This window comes from Sarcophilus harrisii, chromosome 5 (assembly GCF_902635505.1).
Source record: "Sarcophilus harrisii chromosome 5, mSarHar1.11, whole genome shotgun sequence".
In the NCBI taxonomy this organism is placed as follows: Eukaryota; Metazoa; Chordata; class Mammalia; order Dasyuromorphia; family Dasyuridae; genus Sarcophilus; species Sarcophilus harrisii.
Window position 1 is genome coordinate 261,987,811 of NC_045430.1, and position 21,727 is coordinate 262,009,537.

At 41.7% G+C, this 21,727-nt stretch overlaps 1 protein-coding gene across 2 annotated transcripts in view; it reads left to right on the plus strand.

Moving 5' to 3' along the window:
• The first annotated feature begins 7,518 nt into the window (after positions 1-7,518).
• The window catches only part of RARB (retinoic acid receptor beta), a 157,556-nt gene continuing 143,347 nt past the window's right edge, over positions 7,519-21,727 (plus strand). Inside the window, exon 1 of one of the 2 annotated variants that reach the window (XM_031940374.1) lies at positions 7,519-7,768. Coding sequence is in view for 1 of the 2 variants with exons in the window: in XM_003772032.4 (XP_003772080.2) it covers positions 7,773-8,136 (364 nt within the window). In the remaining variant the exon portion in view is untranslated. Of the gene's footprint in view, positions 8,137-21,727 lie in introns of both variants that reach the window. The other variant, XM_003772032.4, reaches the window with a different exon arrangement.

Genomic DNA, 21,727 nt, shown 5'->3' on the forward strand with positions numbered 1-21,727 from the left:
TACTGACTATCAACATAGGACATAGAAGAGCTTAGCCCATTATAATATTCATCCATATGAAATGGGATAGATAATGTAGTTATAATGATCCAGGCAAGTAATTGAAAAATCTCTGAGTTGGTGTAAAGGAATTCTTTCCAGGATCACTTCTTTTAGAGGGGGAGGTGGACTGGACCTGGGATTTCACTGATATAGGGCACTCCTGGTGGGAAAAGTCCCTCTTCCCCTACAGGTCATCCCCTGTTGTGCAAGCTGCAAGTTTAGAGATTTGCCTGAGGGCACCAAACTATCCAGACACAACACCACACTGGAACTCAGTTCTTTCTGGCCCAGATGCCCCCATGTCATGCTGCCTCCCCTTCACTGTTCTCATTTGCAATTCCTAAGTAGAATTTCCATAGATATCATTTCCCTGGCTCTTAGTTCCCTACCTCTCAAAATTAATCTGTTCTTACTTTGCTTAAATCCTTTCCTAAAGATTTCTATATGTATATGTTGTCTCCCCTGTAAAAATGTAAACGCTTTAGGGAAATGGCTGTTTTGACTTTGTTTTTGTAAATTCGGCCTTTTGCACTGTGCCCAGCACTTAGTAGGCACTTAATAAAATACTTATGACTTGATTGGTTTTTACATTGGAGAGAATCAGGGGGAAGAAGGGAGCAAACAAAGAATAGAATCACAAACAGTGGGAGCCAACTGGGGATCTGCCTCAGTGTGCTGAAATTTGGAGGGTGAGGGCAACTGACTTTTCCACTTAACCAGCAAGACTAAGTAGTCAAAATAAGAAGCTATACTGCTAATAATGTATGTATATGAGCCAGTAGGGTGACGGACACCCCCCAAATTAATTTTTTCTCAATTACTCAATTTTTTGGATTAATCTCTCACTAATTTATTCTCTGGATTAATTTATTTTCTGGATCAATGTCTTGTTAATTTATTTTCTGGATTCATGGCCTATTAATTTGTTTTCTAGATTAATGCCTTGTTAATTTATTTTTTAGATAAATGTCCTACTAATTTATTTCAGGATCATGCATTAATTTGCTGAATTAATCTTACTTTCCCCATTATGAATTTTACAATTGATTTGAAAGTGAAAACATTACATTTGGCTAGGTGGGAACATCTTCGGATTGAACCCTCATCCTTACATAAAGGTCCTGGCAAAAAAGGGCATTGTGAACCCCCTGGAGTGGGAATCATTGGTACTCTCAAAGAAGACAGTTGTGATTTGGAGGTAGAAGGATGCAGGTTTAGTAGCTCGGTGACTCGGGACCTGCCTGACCTCGGGCCCAGTTTCTCATCTATAAAAATGGAGTTGGGCTGGATGGTCTCCAGGGTCCTTTCCATTCTCTGAATCTATGATCTCCCTCTATCAAAGAGAGGAAAAGCTTATAAAAGGAAAACCTTGAGGAAGGAACAAAGTGGTGGAAACCCAAAATGGAGAGGGGATGTAAGCTGGCCAACCCAGCCTCCCCTAATGACTCACCGAGCAGAGATCATAGCTGTCGAGAGCTATGGCCCCTCAGGTGGTAAGTTGTGAGCATGACTTTATTAGCAGGTGTTCCTCATGAAGGGCTGGGAATCAAAGGCCGGGCAGACGAGTACCTGGCTAATCACTGGTGTTTCTCCCAGTAACTGACATGTAGGAATTTGGGCCTGTCAGAGTTGAAGCCGCAATCTCGGTGTCTGGGATTCAGGGGAAATACCGCTAGGCTCTCTCTGTTTTCCCTTCTTAAATACGCCCATCACTCACCACTAACCATTTACTCTACTGTCAAAACTGCACCGAGAGGGATTTAGAGGAGATTAGTAGTAAAACGCATGTAAAGAAGCAGAGGGGGTTTTAGGAGCCTCCCCCCGCTTTTATTTCCAACGGGCGGCCTTCGTTTTTGCGTGCCTTGTCCAAGGGGCCCGAGACGGATAAGTCTGAGCCTGTGGAAAGCCCTTCTATTTAGACATCACAGGGCATTCGACCGATTTCGAGAAAGGCCGTCAGTAAAGCTGGCATGGCACGAAAGCTCTAGGTCTCGGCATGGCTCTCCGGTTCCAACATGCTTACCGAGCGTGATTCACGGGCCTTCATTCCGGACTGTCCAGTGGATAATGGCTGTACAAAACCCAGAGAAACAGATGTAGGCCCCGAACCCGGGCGATAAATTTTTGGTTTATGATTATGGGTTTCAAATGTGCTATGTCACTCTGACAAATAATACTGTAACTCAGAAACAGAATGGGTTTCTCCCACTGGCTCTAACTTTGGTTTTGGCATTTGTTGTCAAGAAGACTCTTGTCATAAAGTTTGTCGAGCCGTTCATGAAACGGGGAAAAGGAGAAATGAGTCGGTTGGGGTCGGGGAATGTTATTTCAAGTACTTCCCAAAGGGATGATTTGGATGGACCTCTCTCTTATTTGAACACTAGAATTTAGTGGGTATTTAAAATGTGGGCTAAGAGTTTTGATTTCATCTTCAACAAATGAACAAGGCAGCTATTTGCTCTTCACTCATAGATATTTAGCCTGAAATGATCTCTAGTTAATCGTTAGATAATTATGATTTATTCTGGTACCTCTCCCTTAATTTGGCTTAAGAGGATAAATTTGGGAAAGAGAAAGGGGTTGGGGGGAGGGAATATAAAATCTAAAATCCCTTCTCACAAAAGAACTACATAGCATATGACAAAATCATGGGACTGTTTTAATAAATTAATACTTGAGTTAATCAATAATAGTAACAGTTGTTATAAGCATAATTAATTCATCATGGAAATGATGAATTGACTAGCTAATATGGATGCATTAAGAAAAAGCTATCTTATTCTACTCACAAGTATTTAAGTGCAAATTACTGGCATTTCATTTCCAAAGTGGCCATGGAGCCTTCTATATTTTGGAGAAACTCCAAGAATTCAGTTCAATTTAACAAGCATTTATTTTAGCACCTATAATAGAGTGGGTGAAGAGAAAGGGAGCTGTGCCAGACACTCTCTTTGTATAAAAAACAAACAAAAGAGTTCTTACCCTCAAAGAGCTTACACTCTTCTAGGGGAGAACACACACACACATATATACACAAATATGATGAATATGTGTGTGTGTGTGCATGCGCGCGCGCACGCAGCACATTCAAAGACACACAGACACAAAAGAATTTGGGGAGGGGAGGAAACAGATCAAAAAAGGGCCTTTTGGAAGATGGGATGTTTGTAGTAAGCCTTCAAGAACTAAGGATTTCAAGAGATGGAGATGAAGAAGAAAGGCATTTTAGTCATTGGAGACATCCTATGTGAAAGCATGGATAAAAGATATAGACTGGCATGTGTAAAGGGCAGGAATGAGACCAGTTTGCCTAGAACACTAAATGCTTGAGGGGCAGTAATGTGAAATCTGTCTAGAATAGAGATTTTTAACGCTTTTGTATCATGAACCCCTTTTCGTGTTTTTTAAAATGAAGAAAATAAATAAGATTATAAGTGCAATGAATTCTTTTTTTTTTTTTATTTAATAGCCTTTTATTTACAGGATATATACATGGGTAACTTTACAGCATTAACAATTGCCAAACCTCTTGTTCCAATTTTTCACCTCTTACCCCCCCCACCCCCTCCCCTAGATGGCAGGATGACCAGTAGATGTTAAATATATTAAAATATAACTTAGATACACAATAAGTATACATGACCAAAACATTATTTGTGCAATGAATTCTTAATTAATAAAGACATTTATTAAGTGCCTACTATGTGCCAGGAATTGTGCTTAAGTGCCTACATGTGCCAGGTATATATATACTAATTGCCTGGAGATACAAAAAAGGCGGAAAAAGACATTCCCTGTCCTCAGAGGACTTACAATGTGTAGAACCTAATTATAATGAAATATAGTCTATAGGTAGGAATCATGTGTAATCTAACAGCCAGGGTAATAAATATTGCCAGTATCACAGTTTTGAAATAGTGATAGGCATACATATTTTGAGGTACCTGCAACAACTGTGAAAAGAAATAAAATATTTGTGATACTTATTGTTGAAAAAGTTACCTTACTTACCTTACTTACCTTAATCCTACTGTGATTTGTTAACTATATTCATAATTGAATGCTAAATTTTAATAAAAAAATTAGTGAAAATAAAGATGTACAACTCTGTTCTCCCTTGTCCACTAGCCCTTCTCAAGAAGGCAGAATGGCACCATAACATCTGGGCTTTAGGGTGCCCGATTTGGCCATGGGATGGAGAGTAAATTAGAAATTGAAGCCAGGGAGATCAAGTAGGAATCTAGAACAGGGTTTTGGGTGAGAAGGGATGAGGGTCCAAATGTGAGTGGAAATAAGGGAATATTTGTGAAATATTGTAGAGATAGAATTGACTAGACTTAGCCACTCTGTGGTTTGGGGGAAGAGGGAAAGTGAAGAGCTGAGTTTGGAATGATGGCTAGATGAGTAATGGGTGGATGAATGGATGGATGGATGATGATAATCTTCAAAGAATCAGGGATGTTGGGATCAGGAGGAAGGCTTTCAGAAATTCTCTTATACAATAAAACCTCCTTTATTGGGGGAGGTTATTTTCCCCCTTTTATCCTGAAGCAGGGTCTTTATCAGCAATTGGGGGAATGCTTGTTATGTTTTTGGCCACCATTTGTGACTTTAGGGAATAAAGACACAGTTCTCTTCTCCAAAAAGTAAGACCTTAAGGGCAGCTAGATGGTGCGATGGATATAGCACCAGTCCCGGATGCAGGGAGACTTAAATTCAAATCCAGACTCAGACACTCAACATTTACCAGCGTGTGACCTTCGTCAAGTCATATAACCCTAATTGCCTTCGTCAAGTCACATAGCCCCAGTTGCCTGAACAATAAAACAAAAAAGAAAAAGAAAAGAAGCTATATCAGTTCTGTCACTTAATGGCCTTGGGTCTTTGTTTACATTCAAACCTCCATTTCTTTATTTATAGAATAAAAAGGTTGCATTGAGACAGTCTCCCTGGTTCCTTCCAGATCTCAATCACCTGACTTGAAATTATAGATTTTTATGATTAGAAAAAAAAATCTTAAGGATTTCTTTGGGGATGTCTTATAGCGATGGCGGCAGAACCAGTGCTTGCACTCTATTTTGAAATCCGGGCCCCTCTTCCTCCAGGAAAGGAAGCTCCCACCATTCTCTTTGTGAAATCTTCTCCCATGGAAACCTCATATTTAAGTCCTTTCTACTGCATTTTAGACCATAGCTACTTATATACCTTTCATACCTGCCTAATAACCCATTGAAGGCCATTATTTTAAATTATTTTAAATTTCGGGGGAACTTGATCAGGAGTGAGGAAGGGACTGTTAAAAGGGAATTCAAGGTTATGGATCCTATGTCCTAACTTAGAAATGGTATCACCTGGTATCCTTTAAATTATCTTGAGACAAAGTTAGCTATTGGGCATTGTCCCCTTGCTACCCGGGCAGTCAGGAAACTCATCCTTGAAGTTTCTTCCAAGTCTCAAAATCCTAGCTGGATGAAGAGCACAGGGATGAAGCCAGCCGTGGACAACTAGAGGTCATGATATGCTTTCCCCTCAACTCTGAGAAGCGATCCCTGCTTGGGGTTTTGTTGCTTAGGGTGCAGTGATCTTCCCCTTCCTTTCCTCGAGACTTACTTTTTAAAGCTCCATTTGCCCGAATGCTAAATGATACGAGCAAGACCCTTTGGTTCACCCCATCCCCAAAAGGCGGGAAAATGGGAGAAAAGGCTATCTTTTAAAGTTATCTCCTGGATATTTCATTCCGTGGCAGGGCGAGTTGAGGAAACTGGCCACCAGATGAATTAGGTCTGTCTGTAGCCTTCTTTGTGGGGCGGCCGGGGAAATTTGGAAATTGCTGTACCCCTCTCACATAGTTGGTTGTGGATTTGTGGGGGTTTGGGGAGCATTGTTTAGTTGGTTTTTTTTTTTTGTCCTTTTTGCTGAGACAGTGGGGGTTAAGTGACTTGCCCAGGGTCACACAGCCAGAAGTAAGTGTCTGAGCGCCGATTTAAACTCAGGTTCTCCTGATTTCAGGGCTGGGGCTCTACCCGCTGCACAACTAGCTGCCCCGGATTACTTCGTTTTCGAAGTGAGATCATGATCGGTATTTCACAGCAGAGTCCTAAAAAAAAAGGAAAGAAAATAACAACCACCACCACCACCCAGACAGATGCCTGCAAACCAGAGTTCAGACTTAGCTACAGTACCCCAAATGTCTAATTTGTATCTTTAATTATAAAAGTTTGCTCGTGGAAACAAACACCCCTGGGGCATGACCGGGGGTCATGGAGTGAATTTTGATTTGGAGGGGAGCCTTGGAATGGACACTCGGGGTATGTCTGCTTTCAGCCCTGCTAGATTTAACCACATGCCCATTTCACCGGTTTGAGCCTCGGTTTCCTTCCCTGTAAAATGAAGAAATCGGATGTGTGCTTTATGCCAGAAAAACGATTAGAGTCTGGGGCCAAAGCCACCAAACTGCAACCTCGAAAGATTCCTGTCGTCCAGAAAATGAGCTGTAGCCGCGCGCACAGTGTAGTGGAAAGAAAACTGGGATGGGAGGGAGAAGACGCGGATTCGAGTCCTGCTGGGGGAACGAGTAGCGAGACTTGGAGCGAATAAAGCTCTCGATCTCTATTTCCTCACATGCAAATGAGAGGTCTGGAGTCTGAGCGGGTTTCTTCGCCTGCGGCGCTTCGCCCCCTGCCCGGGCCTGGGGAGGTGCTTAATAAGTGCTTGTTTGGGGTGCTTCCTCCCCTTCTCCGGCCCTCCGAACGGGTCAGAAATCCGCAGCATCCCCGGGCTCCCCGGCCCGGGAGGCATCTCGGAGCGAATGAATGAATGCTGCATGCGCACAGTGTGCCTTGGCATCCCGGGGGGACTGGGGGGGAGGGGAGAGTGTCATGCCCAGAAGGACCCCAGAAGGGGGAGATCGTGTGGCGAGCCCCCCTTTTACAGTTGTTCGGGGACTGCGGCGGCCTCTCGGGGAGCGGGGAAAACATAAGTTGCAAGGAATGTAACTGACAGAGGGGCGCACGCAGGGGGGAGGGGGAGGGAGGAGAGAGAGGGGAGGAAAAACACATCTGAAAGACAGAAAAATCAAATAAAAAGGGAGAGGCGGCTTTGCCCAAACATTAGCCAGAGGCAGCCTTTTCTGCGTTTTCCCTTTCCATTAAAAAAAAAAAAAAAAAAAAAAAAAAAAGGCAAGCTCGTGGGGCGGGAGGGGGCCGGGGGTGGGGAGAGGCCAGTAGTTGCGGCATTGTTTTTGGAGGTGAGGGGTGGGCAGGAGCCCCAGATCCCGCCCGTGGCTGCCTGCAGCCCGGCTGGCTGCTTTTGCAAGGCTGCAGGGCGATTTTAAGCTGTGTGAGAATCCTGGGAGTTGGTGATGTCAGACTAGTTGGGTCATTTGAAGGTTAGCAGCCTGGGAAGGGTTCATAGAAAGTTCACTCGCATATATTAGGCAATCCAATCTTTCATTCTGGGTGACACAAGGAGTAGGAAGTGAGCTGTTCAGAAGCAGAAGGATCTATTCTTTGCAGAAGGGGGGGACCCGAGGTTCCCCCTTCCGAGGCGCTGGACGACCGGGACTCCGGGGACCGGGACCGCCTGGTCCGGAGCGCCGAAGGCAGCCTCCGCTGGGGACTCCGCGCGGATCCGGGGGGGTTTCTGGGGGCGTTTCCCCGGCCCCGGCCCTTGGCATTGGCCCCGATCCCCCCCGTCCCGCTGGATTGGCTGAGCAGCCTGGAAAATGGTAAATGACCATTCGGATCAATTACAGGCTTTTAGCGGTGTTGTCTGTCATAATTCATGATTCGGCTCTGGGAAAAAGACCAGCAGCCCAGCGTGCCAAGAAAGGGGCAGAGTTGGATGGAGTTGGGTGGACTTCTCCCGTGCCTCCTGCCTCTCCACCCCTAGAGGAGAAAGCACTTTTGCAGACATTCAGTAGAGAGAGGGGAGAGACCATGTTTGACTGTATGGATGTTCTCGCAGTGAGCCCTGGGCAAATCCTGGACTTCTATACTGCGAGCCCGTCTTCTTGCATGCTCCAGGAGAAAGCCCTCAAAGCATGCTTCAGTGGATTGACACAATCAGAGTGGCAGCGCCGGCACACTGCTCAATGTAGGTCCCATGCTTTTCTGTGTGTGTGTGTGTGTATGTGTGTGTGTGTGCGTGTCTGTGTCCTCCAGGTGTGTGTGTGTGTGCGTGCGCGCGCGTGTGTAAGCGGCCCCACCACCCGGCCCCCGGCCCTCCTTGCATGCAATAAAGATGGAATTGCTAGGACAAAGGGCTGGCTTATTGAATCCTGGCTGGAGGAGCGAGCTGTCCTCCGCACCAAAGATCCCGAACAGTGCTTTTAGTCCCCTCCACGTCCCGCGTCCCCATCCAAACATCGCTGGGGGGAAGAGAGTTGCGGATCTCTGCAGAGACAGGGGAGGGAAAAAGTTACAGATGGGAGTTTGACATGTTTTCTCCTTGCACTTCTGAACTCAGAAGCAGAGGGAGTGACAGACAGACAGCCCAGACAGACAGACAGCCGGAGCGCTCAGTTCTCCAGCCTTGGGGATGACCCAAGAGAGTGCAGAGCAATCCAGATAGCGTTTGTCCCTCTCTCTGGCCAGGGGCTGGATCTGCTCTGGGAGTTCATGGAAAGCGAGCTCCCGGAGCCAGATCCCCCTCTCCTGTTTGCCTTTGCTTGCAAAAGGCAATATTTCTTAGCCCTGACCTCGCTGCCAACTTTCTGGCTGACTTTGTTGCTCTAAGAAGTCGCTGTTTTGCTAGAAGACTCCCGGCCACGAACACCCCTTGTGTTAGGCCATCAATTATTTCCATATCTGGAGCTTCAGGCATGGGGGGATGGAAAGGAGGGGGAGGAAACTCTTGTGCCTGGTAGCTAAATTAAGGGATTGGGGAGGGGGGGGGGGAATGCATGTATTGACTATTTGGTTATCTGATCCTGACGCTGGCTGGGCTGAGACTCTCAGTAGCGGGCGCAACAGCCCGGCCTGGAGCTTGAGAAATGACCGGGAGGACGGGGATCTCCCACCTCCGAGCCCCTGCCACGGGGAGCCCGTAGGATGCTTCACCGCCCTGACACTGATTTAGATCAACGACCCAGCTATCTATCACGGGCTGTTTTTAGCCCTTTGCTTGACATTCGTTTGGAACCTTAGTCCGCAGCTCCAGCCCCACGTTTGCAAGCTGCTTTTTCCAAGGGAGTCAGTTTATTTGCGAGAACTTGTAGTTGGCCCTCGGGTGGCCGGGAGAAAAATATCCGAGGTTTAAACTTGCTCCCAAACTTTTCTGGCCTCGGTGATCAGCTGGGGATCTGGCCCCGGGGAATCACTGCTGGGAGCAGGACGGGTAAAGCTCTGCCACCGCTGCGTGCCCGCAACTCGGCTCTTTCGTATTCTTCCCTCCTCCCCCCCCCCCCCCCCCCCTCCCCCCCCCCCCCACCCCGGCCCTGGGAAGAAGGCTTTGCCACCCGCAGCCTTTGCAAGGCTGGATTGTCCTCCTGGAGCTACTTCTGAAATGCATCTTCTTTTGTGATGGGCATTCTCTCTCCCTGGGAACTGGGAGGTTTGGGAGGTGGCTTTCTAAGCCCTGCTCTCTCCCCCCCCCCCCCCCCCCCCCCCCCCCCCCCCCCCAATTCCCCATCTTAGAATTGGTCTCTCATTGGCAACGAAGACCCAGTGAACAATTCCAGGAGCCCGCCCTGGGAATCCTGGAAACTTTTTTTTTTTTTTTTTAATTTATAAGACTGGCCCGATGCAAACAATTTCTCTGCTGGGGAATTTGCAGAAAGGGGAGAAATCTGCCTGGAAGACAGCCTCTGGAAGTTAGGAGACCCAATAAAGGTTTTACAGAGTTTTTCCTGTTTTGTAATTGACCCCAAACATGCCTATTAAGTTGTAAGAGGAGGGAAAAATGCTTTGTTTGCTCTAGCCCAAGTTAAACATAGGATTTGCTTTATCTGGGGAGAGCTATTGGTAAATGTGTCATTCGCCTAGGGCCAGCAGATAAGAAGGGAGTGTTGATTACTGCAAAGTTCAGCTAATCAAAGACGCTTGCATTAGGAAGAGTAAATAAAGAAATTGGACAAAGGGATCTCAGGAATTTCAGCTTGTCCTCCCTTCCCCCCCCCCTTTTTTTTTTTTTTTTTTTTTTGCAAACCATCAGATCAGCCTCTGGGAGGTTGAGCCTCCCCGCTTGAGCCCCAACTTAACCTGAAGGGAAACTAAAGGATCTCGAAAATACTAGCTGAGCTCTACAAATTTTCTTATCGTCCCAACGCTCCGTCTTAACTGTTTACAAAGTTGATAGGGCCGTGAGAGCCTTAAAAAAGGTTGAAGATAGTATTCTAGTGAGTATGGTCCCTTTTGTAACCGCAGTACCAATCCTCGGATCGCAAGGCTTATCCAAATGTCAGTGTGAAGGGAGCTTGGCTGAATAACTGCAGTCTCTTCTCCCTTCCTTTTCCCTTTTGTTTTACGAATGCCCCGACCGTTTAGAAATATATTTATTTAAAATGAAGTTTGGTTTTTTTCCGACAAAGGAAACGCCGAGTGGAGTTTTTACTCTTATAAATTCTGGGGACAACAAGGCTAAAATTCTGAAAGCAAGCTGAGGCTCAGGCTCGGGAGATTCCTTTGTAGGGTGCTGGATTTTTTTTTTTTCTTTCTCAAGTAAAACTTCCAAGGTTAGTCCAGACCAGAAGTTAACTGGGTTAGATGTTTCCTTCCCTCCTTCCCCCACCCTCTACTCCTTTATTTTGGTTCAGGCAGAAAAATGATATTCGGGACAGCTGTTTGCTCAGGGCCTCTGAATTGCCCCCGTGGAAAAATGCAGAGTCGGGCTTGGGTGGATACTGAGGAAAAGCGAGCTCCTCCCGGCAGACCTTGCCTTCTAAAAAGCCCTGGAAGGATGAGACCATCCTGCCTCAGGGCAAAGTCGCTAGATTTCTCTCCCCTTGTCCAGTGGGAAGGGGTCTGACGGCTCCAGATGTTTATTACCTTAATTCTATTGTTCAATATCCGTGTAGATTTCACTCTGGTTAGTTTCAGTGGAATCCCAACTAGAATAACTTCTTGGGACGTTTTCCTTGTAACTTTCACAACCATCAAATATTAGGATTATTTTTTTAACCTGCTAAAAAGCATTAATAGATTTTTTTTTTTTTTTTTGGCTCAACATGATCATTTTCCGATTTAAAGAGAAAGACTATTTAAGACATATTAGGGGTGAGTCATAGGATGAGAAAAGACCTTTCCTCTTATAATTGTGACCTAAATTCTAAGGATTAAAAATATCTAAACGTTGTCACTAGGAGATAGAAAAATGGGGTCAAAGCGCCCAAATTGGACAGTGCCCAGACTGACAGCTAGCTTCCCCTCCCAACTGCATTTTTGAATAGAACGCTTCTTAGAAAAGGCCCCACTGTTATTTTAAAGTGGGACATAATTTTCTGCTTCTCAGCAACATGAGTGTAGTAACTCATACCATCAGAAATAGGAGATGATGAAAAGGGACTTTAGCTGAAACCTGAAAGACAGCCCAGGCAAGGAAGTGTTTAAAGAGAGAAGTTCAGCTGTGTAAAGTAGTGAAGTTTTCCTTCCCTATTGGGGATTAAAAAAAACAAAACAAAACGGCTTTAGTAATGCAAACAGTTGCATAAATTGATCAGTTGACAGGTTTTATTGATCTGGAGTTTGGGTACAAAAATCGTTCCTAACTTTATTGTTTTGCATGAAGCAGATAGAAATGTAGGATTTTTTTTTTTTTTTTGGGGGGGGGGAAATAGGAGAAATGGAGATTTCCAATGAGATTCAGATTTCCCTTGGTGTAGGACTTCTAGGCTAATTTAGAACTCCAAGATCTGATGCTTGCAGAACCAGCTTTGTGGGACGTAGGTCTCCTGGCTTGTTAATAATGATAGGAGACTTCTGATAAACTGCCTGGAATATGTCAAAACTTGGGGTTTCCATTTCTCTCCAGAAATGGACCATCCCATTTTCTTAATTGAGACATTTTCTTCTAAGATCTAGTTGAGAAATATCTCCATTTACTTTCCCTAATGAAGAAGGAGGTTTAAGAGAGGAGATTTGATTTTATACAATATAGCCGCCTTTTGGGTAACTAGAATATTTTTTATTCAATTCCTGGGGATATTGAGGAAAGAGAAATAAGTGTATTGCCCTTCTTTCTTCATTTGTCTTTCTCACTTTCCTGTGCCGTTGAAAGAGAATGATAAAGTTGAGATACTATGGGATTTGGAGATGGGACCTGAGTTCAAATTCTGATTCTGCTATTTATTATCTATATGACCTTGGGCAAGAGAAGTCTGGGTTTTAAGTTCCTCATCTGGAAAAGCAAGCCTGCTAGACCTGATGATGTGCCCCTGGTGCTTACTGTGTGACCACGGGGGATTCAGTCAATCTCTCTGAGTCAAGGTTTCTTTATATATTAAAAAAAAGGGAGAAATATGGACTAAATAGCCTGTAAGATCCTTTTCAGATTCCAGATCTGTGATGTTATAAATTTGCCATCTGATCTTGGGGAAAAAAGTGGTCTCCAGCTCCCAAACAATAATCTCTGATTTCTAATTGTCCCTTATAGTTCTGGATCCATGATCCCATTTTCCCATTCCCGTCTCCTTTCAGCATTTAAAGAATGCACACGGGATCCAAGGCCCTCTGGGAAGAGCCCACAGTACAGATGTCTAATACAGCATTCCTGCCTGATCTCCTGGAATTTGTTTTTTTTTTTTTTAATCAGGTTTAAATTCAGAAGAAATGAAGGAAGGAAAAATGAAATTTTGGATAGAGAATCTAAATTCCTAGTTGGGAAATTATTTTCAAGCAAGTTGAATTTATTAAAAAAATATCTATAATACCTAGTTTCAAAATGGAGACTGATTCAAGTTTATTAAAACCTTCTTCACCGTGTGTGTGTGTGTGTGTGTGTGTGTGTGTTTCTGGAGGGTTTCTTGATGAATTTTATGTTCGTGCTAATTCACTCTAATACAATCAGTATAATACTGATGATTAAGTATTATACTTTAAATGTTTTACTATAAATTCATTAGACTAGACTCAGTTAGCTGAGATGCTTATAGAATGGATTTTCCAAGTGATTGAACATTCTGGTTAACTGGATGTGGGCTAATCAGAAAACCCTTTTGAAGTAACCCTTGGTGAGAAGAATTCTTAATTTGTCAGTTCATTTTTCCAATTCAGTGTGTGAGATATTTGAGTATAATTTTACCTTTTTTTTTTCCAAGTGTGAATGTTTTTCCACTTAAGTCTTCGTTTCAAAAATGAATTCTTAGAGTCATATTAGCACACCTTTAGATTATCACTATAAAGTTTGCAAGTCTGTTTCATACATTCTCTTATTTGAGCAGCACAACAGCCCGATGGGAGATGTTGTTATCCCCATTTTAGAGGTGAAGAGACTGAGGTTCAGAAGGTTAAATGAAGTACCCATCATCTCACAAGCAGTAAGGGTTTGTGGTGGAATTGAACGAAGGCCCAGTGCAGGCCTTCTGCCTACTGTACGACATTTCCTCTCTGCCTAATAGCCCATAGTTGGTATAAGAGATTATCCTCAGTATTTGCTGACTCTCCATGAGAAGTTGTGGGAGCACAGGGCTTAACTTTATAGATGAAGAAACTGAGACTCAGGGAAGCTGAGTGATTTACCGGGTTATATGAGGGAGTAAGAACTGGAAATTCCAACACAGACCCCATGACTCTCAACTCCAAAGGACTTGGCATTAAAATAATCTGCTTTAAGGAGAACCAGACAGAGATACAGAGAGAGAAGGAAAAAAAGGAAGGAAGGAAGAAGGAAAGAAAGAGAAAAGAAAAGAAGGAAAGAAAGAAAGAAGGGAAGAAAAAAAGAAAGGAAAAAAGGATAGAGGAAGGAAGGAAAAGAAGGAAAAAGAAAGTCAGATACAAAATGTTTGCATTGTTGTTATTTATCTCTTTTCTTAAAAGGATAAGGTTTAGGAGGAGGAAAAAAAAAGGTTAATTGAGGATTACAGGTTAATCAACGTCCTCTTACTATAGTGATATGTAGGTAATTTTCACCAAACTAACTTATCAAAGAGCAGATGAGATACCATGTGCCATCTGCAGGGTCTAATAATATGCTGTATCAATCAAGATATTCCTCTGCATTCTGGCCTCATTCCTGGGGCATCATTATCTTATCTCTAAAAGCATAAACTGGTGTGTGTGTGTGTGTGTGACTCCTTTATTAAGGACTGGAAAACAAAGTTGCCCACATTTCCTCCTGCTTGAGAAGAGGAAGGCTGGGAGCAGGGAGCAGACACAATCATTGTCTATAGCTGTTAATGATCCAGGATTCAGAGCTCGGCCAGGCCGTGGCTTTGCAGAATTCCGTGGCCGTGGATGGTGGGTGGGATGCTGCCAGAGCATTATCCAGAAAGAATAGACTGCTTTGCCCTGTCTGGATAAGAAGAGTCAGTGTCTTTCCAGATATCAGTGACTTACTTGAATGTTTTTTCTTGTTGGAGGATATGCTTTCTAGAGTGGCTGATAGGGGAGATGGTCTAGAGAAAATAAATCTAAGTGCATTTAGTGGCAGGTGGGATACATCATCATTTCAAGAGGATTGTCCAATAGAACTTAGGGGTTGGGGGAGGAGGAAGAGGAGAGTGAGGTGAATCACAGTAAATTCAGAAAGCATAATAACAAGCATCTTGTTCATTTCCTAATCCTCAGCTGTCATCCACTTCCAGGGGATTTCTGACAAGACAGCCCGGTATTGACTATATATTTTCTATGTGGACCTAAACGTGGAGTGGGGAAAGTAAAACAATTCTTAGTTTTATATGGACACAGTTCTCCTCTTCTGGCTCCCTGGTAGCAACTTCAAAGCTTTTCTTTGCCCTTTTCACAAGTATTAGAGCCTCTACCGGCCGCCCTTGCCCAGTCCTTCCTTTCTGAGCCATGGCTCTCGTGTGCCGGATTCCTTGTCCCCTGAAGGTCCCCTCACAGGGAGCATGGTGCACGGTGGGGATGGGAAGGCAGGGAATCCATAGAAATCCTGTGCATCATATAGATCAGAAAGCTATATTGTCAAGGCCAAAGACATTTCCTTTTTTCCCTTTGGGTGTCAGGATGGGAGTTATTTTTCTAATATTCCTCAGGCCTACTTGGATGTCTATTGTCGACTTTACTCTTGCTCTCTGCAGAGTCAAATTTTATCCAATCAGAAATATAATCTATGAAACCACTTTGGTGGAAATGATGTAGATAAGACCTATTTAGATTAGATGATTATGTCAGCTGAGTAGAAATGAAAATTTCGACTCCATCTATCCCAATTTACTGAGCTTTCAACAGTAAACAGGGACTTGGTGCTGTTAAGAATAAAAAGGGAAAAAACCTTGCAGAAATATTAAAGCTTTCAGGCTACAGTACCTTTGTCTCATCATCAAAGACCATAATTATAAAAGGCTGCTGTGGTGGAGATCGGTTCAAAAGATTTTTAGGGCCTGGTCTATTGGAAAGCTTGGGGGCGTAATTAACCAAAATGGAAGTAGATGCAAGTGAAATTTTGTTCCTGATGTTTTAATTTAGTGCAGTCCCGCCATGTGTTATGGAAGAGAATTCTTAAAGGCAAACATAATTATTTCATTATGGTCTTCAGAATGCCTTCATTGGCTTTAATGACAAGAAGCTGCCGAAGAAGCCATACATTTTAATTAGTCCTCCTTATATTTACATCAGATAAATAACAAATAATTGATGAAAAACAAGTCTTTGGAATGGCTGATTTCACAGAGAGCGCTGGTTACAGTTTAATGATGAAACATTTCTCTTATTGCTTTGCATTTTAATTATCTAGACATTACGGTAGTGGTGCCATCGAGCTGAAAAACCGCCGTTTCCAATTCATTACAGTCACAAGTAATGCATAAGAATTTGAAGCCAAAAAAAAAAGGTGGCTTGAAGTCTATTTCCCACAAAGTCAATTGTCAGTGCCGTTAATTTTAATAAGTTTGTGAACACATGTTTAGATCACTTTGAGTCTTTGTAGGTTTCTTCCCTGTTCCCTCATGAAAACCAGCTGTATTTCCACACCTGTTTTACTATTATCGCAGCTTCTTCTGTCCCTTTTCTGTCTCCCTTCTGCTTTTTCTAAGGGTTTCTAAAGGAACAGCTTTGCCAGGGAGAATGGGAAAATTCAGCAGCACCCTTTTCTTCCATTTATGGGCCTCTTTATCTTTGATTTTATAAGAAAACATAATTCACATGATTCACCCCTCATGGTGTACGGAACACTAATTGTTATTATTGATTTTAAATTTCACCACCATTACAAGTAACCCAGATGACTGGCAGATAAAGAGTAATAACCCATGGAGTTCTGGAACTGTTTCGTGTTTGTCTGTAGTACTTTATGTAATCAATATTAACTGCCCCATTGAAACTAACTGCTGTATCAAATAACAGTAAATCAAATGAATGTGCTTACAGGTTATTTATTGAGAGCTTTAATTGTTCACTGGGGCCCTGCTTATCAGAGGAAATCATGGAAAAGTGGAGATGAGATGACCCAATTTGAATTTGCAAGAAAACTGGAAGATGGAGTCCGAAGGACCCTACCGCACCCCTTTGGTTCCTGTGGCAGTGATACTTAAGTGCCTCAGAGTGGGAAGAAAGGCTCCAGTCAATTCAAGACACATATATTAGCTACCTACTGTGTGCTGAAAAGTTGACAGAGAGGGATCAGACATTGTTCCTGCCTTCAGGGAGCTTACGATCTAGTAGGAAATGTGGGGCAGATACAGGAAGAAAGATGCTGAAAGGCAGAATGGGATAAAGGTTGTAGGAGAGATTCAAGTTGAATCTTTGGGAGCTATAGAAGGAGAAATCCCTTCTGGTTTTGAATGAGAAGAGCAGGGAAGACATCATGGAAGAAGTGCCATTAGTTCAGGACTTTAAGAATAACTAGATTTAAACATGTGGAGATGGTTGGGCAGGGAATTGAGAGAGATCTCAGCTGGAGGAAACAGAAACATATTGAATCACAATGTTATTTTTAGAGTGTGGCAAAAAAAAATGGCAGAGATCCTTCCTAAGTGTAATATATCCCAGTCAAGGGATGGGAAGCTGTACAGAGCGGGGTGGATCACCAGGAAGGAATTATTTCTTTATGCTCAGACATGAGCCCACATTATCGGTGCCAATTTCTTCTGCTACTCCTCGGCCATGCTCACCAGCTATTTATTGATCTATGCCATCATTTCTCAAATGGGCAATAATAATAATTACTGTATTGGGGAGTGGAGTGAAGTATCGGAACTCTGTGATCACTCACTAGGGCTTCAGTTTTATAGATCACAACAGATTTTTATCACAGTCATTTCTAGATATATCCCATTTCCCACATCAAATGATCCCTCCCTTGTAACAAAGAAAAACACTTAAGCAAAACCGGCCAGCCATAACGGGATTCTGACAGGAGAGGCAACCTTTCAAACCTGTAGTCTCTCTCACTTCTCTGTTGAAAAGAGGGAGGGGGCTCCATCATCTTTTCTAAAGGATAAAGATGGAGTCATTAGGATTCTAGAGTTCCTTTAATTTTCCTTAATGGGGTAGTCTTAGTTCTCCCGACTTTATTCTTTATCACATCATGAAACTTCCTATTTTTCTTAGAATCCTTCCTGTTCACTGTTCTTTTTAAAAAAAATCTTTACTGACTTTTGTTTTTGTAGCACTTTGATGTCCAATATTTAATTTTTGTTGTTATCATAGCTTATATTTTCATAATAATAATAACAGCCAACTCTAAAAAAGTTGGTTTGTTATTGCAGTTAGCGCCTTGTCGTTGTTTGGAGATGATCATGAGTTCTGGAAAGCTAGAATCCTCTATGCAGGCAGAGAATATGTTCTCTCGGGTACAGTTAATCAGGAAAGATCTTTAATGTGAGCCTGGTCACAAAGTGAGTGTCCGTTAGCCTAGTTAACTAAGAACAGATTGTTTTTTATTTCTCTTAATACACATTGCTTTATGAATCATGTTGGGAGAGAAAAAAGCAGAAAAGAGAAAAACCATGGGAGAGAGGGGGAAAAAAAAAAAAAAAAACAGAAAAAAGAAGTGAATAAATGTGTTGATTTACATTCGGTCTCCTTAGTTCTTTTTCTGGATGTAGGTGCATTTTCTGTCCAAAGTCTATTGGGATTGCTCTGGATCACTGAACCAATGAGAAGAACCAAGCCTTTCATACTTGATCATTACACATTCTGACTGTTTTTTGGGGAATACAGCAATACATTGTATTCCTGGTTCTGCTCGTTTTGCTCAGCATCAGTTCATGGTAAACCTTTCTAGGCCTTTCTATAATCAGCTTGTTCAGCCTTTTTAAAAAGAACAATAATATTCCATTACCTTTGTGTTTTTATTATATTGGTTCAGCCTATTGATATTTGATATTTTTCAGTTGTTTAAATCTGCCTTTATTTGTGTGAGAAATGTTTGGTTATTGGGTTCATATCGTTCTTGGGTTTGTCTTAGCAGTTGTAGAGTATTTTATTTTGTTTACAGTAATTTTAAATGGTATTTCTCTTTCTAAAATCAGCTTGTTCATTACTTTTTATAGAACAATAATATTCTATTACCTTCATATACCATAACTTATTCAGCCATTCCCCAAACTAAGAGCAGATTATCAACGCATCACTTATGTACATCAAAAAATACTTGATCTTGGACAAATCAACTTCTTTGTCTCACCTTCCTCATCTGTAAAACAGGAATAATAGGATTGTTATGAGGATCAAATATTTTAAGGTGCTTTCTAAACCTTAAAGCTCTCTATAAATGTTAGCTGTTGCTATTATAAACATAACCCATATCATATCCATAAACATTATTATTATTATCTGCTGTATATTAGACACTGGGATATAAACAAAGATGAAAAATCATTCCCTCCCCTCAAGGAACTTACGCTCTAATAGGGGAAACAGTGTGCAAACAGCAAAGACAAAATCAGCAGGATGTGTTGCACGTAATCCCAGGGAGAGGGCATTAGCATTAAGAGGGTTCCAGAACTGGCTTCCTCTTGAAGATGAGTTTTTAGCTGGGATTTGAAGGATTATGGAAATTAAGAGGGAGATCATTCCAGACTTGAGGAACAATTATAAAGAAAATGCCCAGAACTAAGGGATGGAGTGTTTGGTTTGAAGAACAGCAAAGAATTCGGTATCACTGGATTGAAAAGTGCATGTAGGATGATGGGAATGTTAAGTGAAAGAAGAGGAGAAAGTTTCCTATTTGATTCTAGGAGTAGTAGGGAGCCACAGGGGTTTCTTGAGCTGGTATGGCATTAGGGAGGACATGGTTAAACGCAAAAGTGTTTCCAGGTGATAAATATTTGGAGTAACTGTGACAAAAATATAAGGTGTCTCCCAGGCTCGTCATCTTCCCACCTCACTGGTGATGGAGTTTGACTATAGGAAAGGGGACGAGAAGATACTTTTAATAGTTAAATTTAGTTAAATAGTTAAACTGCTTCAAGCATAATTTGTGTTGTCCATTATACAACATCCCATTGACAAATTACTGGAAGAAATTAATTACAGCCAGACTTTTAATTAATTTTTTAAAACTATAAACAAACCCAGAAGACATGACAAAAGGTAGCTAGATTGAAGAATGCCCCCAAGTTCTCTGTAGATATATGATTAAAGAAGTTGGAACTACTCTCTTCCCATGCCCCAAATTTATAAGAGATTTTGTTTTCTGAGATGTGGTCATCATTTATATAGATCAGTAAGGTTTGCAAAGTGCTCTCTGAGTTAACTTTACAACAGCTCTATGAGATATAGGTGCTATTTTATCTGTTCTGCTGATGAGAAAATGGAGACTGAGATGAGGAGGTGAGAATGTCTTTTCCAAACAGCTGGCAAATGTGGAAGAAAGGATTTGAACTCTGGTTCCCAACTCTACCCAGGTCACTATGAAAATCACTCTCAATTATATATCACTATCTACAGAGGATGAAGCAAAAAAAAAAAAAATCTATGAACAATCTGAGATCTTCTGGACTTGATCATGATACATATATATGCATGCATCAAGATATTCATATGTACATATGCATCACATATTATATCTGTGACTAAAAAGATACGGGCTCCCATGGAGAATCATCTCTGAAGAAACAGCTTTGCCCTTTTCATGTTTTCATCAAAGGAATACCCTTGATAAAAACATATTTAGAAAATCCTCAAAAGGATTTAAAGAGAAAAGAAAACAGGCGTGTGGATTAATAACTGCCCTTATTTTTTTGCCAGATTTCCCCCCAAAAGTACCACTTATTATAGTTTCTATTCTTGTTCAATCTCATTCTTTTTTGGAAAAAAATATACATACACATGTGTATATGTATGTGTATATTTTGATAATTGGTGACTTCCCTGAAAAGAGGGCCCCAGTAGAAGACAGAAAGCTATGAGGAAAATTATAGTTCAAAGTTTTAATTATATTAAAAAGTTCAAAGTTCAAGTTATGTACATAGTTTGCAGACTGTTTAGAAATCTCATGCTTGTCTACTAGCTTTATTATCTTCCAGAAAAGAGTCAGATATGGTGAGCATTGAACGTTATCATTAACAAATGAAATTTATTCCACCTTAATGGATAGCAGTTGACTGGTTATAAGCATTAGTCATTTAACAAACAGTCGTGTATAGCCAGATCTTTGGTTAGAGCAAGAGTTTAAAGTAAATAATAAATTAGAAGGCAACTGAATGTGATCACATCAGATCTGACTAAAGCTATCTGTTAATTCTGGGAAAAAAGGAAACAGAAAAAAAGGTAATTGTATTGATTCTGACTATATTTATTTCTTGAATAAATATGAGTGATAGAAAAGGTCACCACAACAAGAAGGGCAAAAATGCTCAGAAACATCTGCCAACAGATCAGTTATCTCCTTGCCATTTTCATAGAAGTCGAGACTAATGTTAAGCTCATTCAGAAAATCTTTTTAAAAAGAAAATGGACATCACATTTTTGTGGCCTCTTAAAACAGAAAAAAATTAGCTGGGGAGGAGAGCTTGATGTAGATCGTAAAATCTCCGAGTTGAAAGGGATCATAGAAACTATCTAATCCTTAAAGAAATGGACATCTCCTTTATAGGAGAGCCAGGTGGTTAGCTAATCCTTAGTTGGAGACCACTAGTGAAATAATCCTTTCCACTGCTACTTTTTCTCAAACAAAATTTGTCTGATTGTAACTTCCCAAGTTTTTTTTTTCCTCTTAGAGCTAAGCAGAACAATTTTGACCCTTTCTGGAAATTTTTTATTTGTCTAATATTCTGTTTTAAGTCACTTCTCATAAACAGATTATTTCTGGTAAGGGGTTGGGCATGTCTAATCCTTCCATCTATTGCCTTGTGGTCTACTTGTAATTAATTCAACTGAGATGATGTTAGATGCTTCATAGTCACACGAGATCAAGGGGAAAATGTTGGTGTTGAAAGCATGAGATTTTGTAGCAATGAGATCATTGAAAATACAGCGTAATTCCCCAAATGCCATTAAGCCCGGTATTTTCCTAACTAATTTTGTGATTTGATCAACTACTCATCTTTACTACCTGTCCAAGATATGTGTATCTCAAAAAAAGAGACGGGCAGGTCACATAGCAAGAATAAAGGATGGCAGATTTG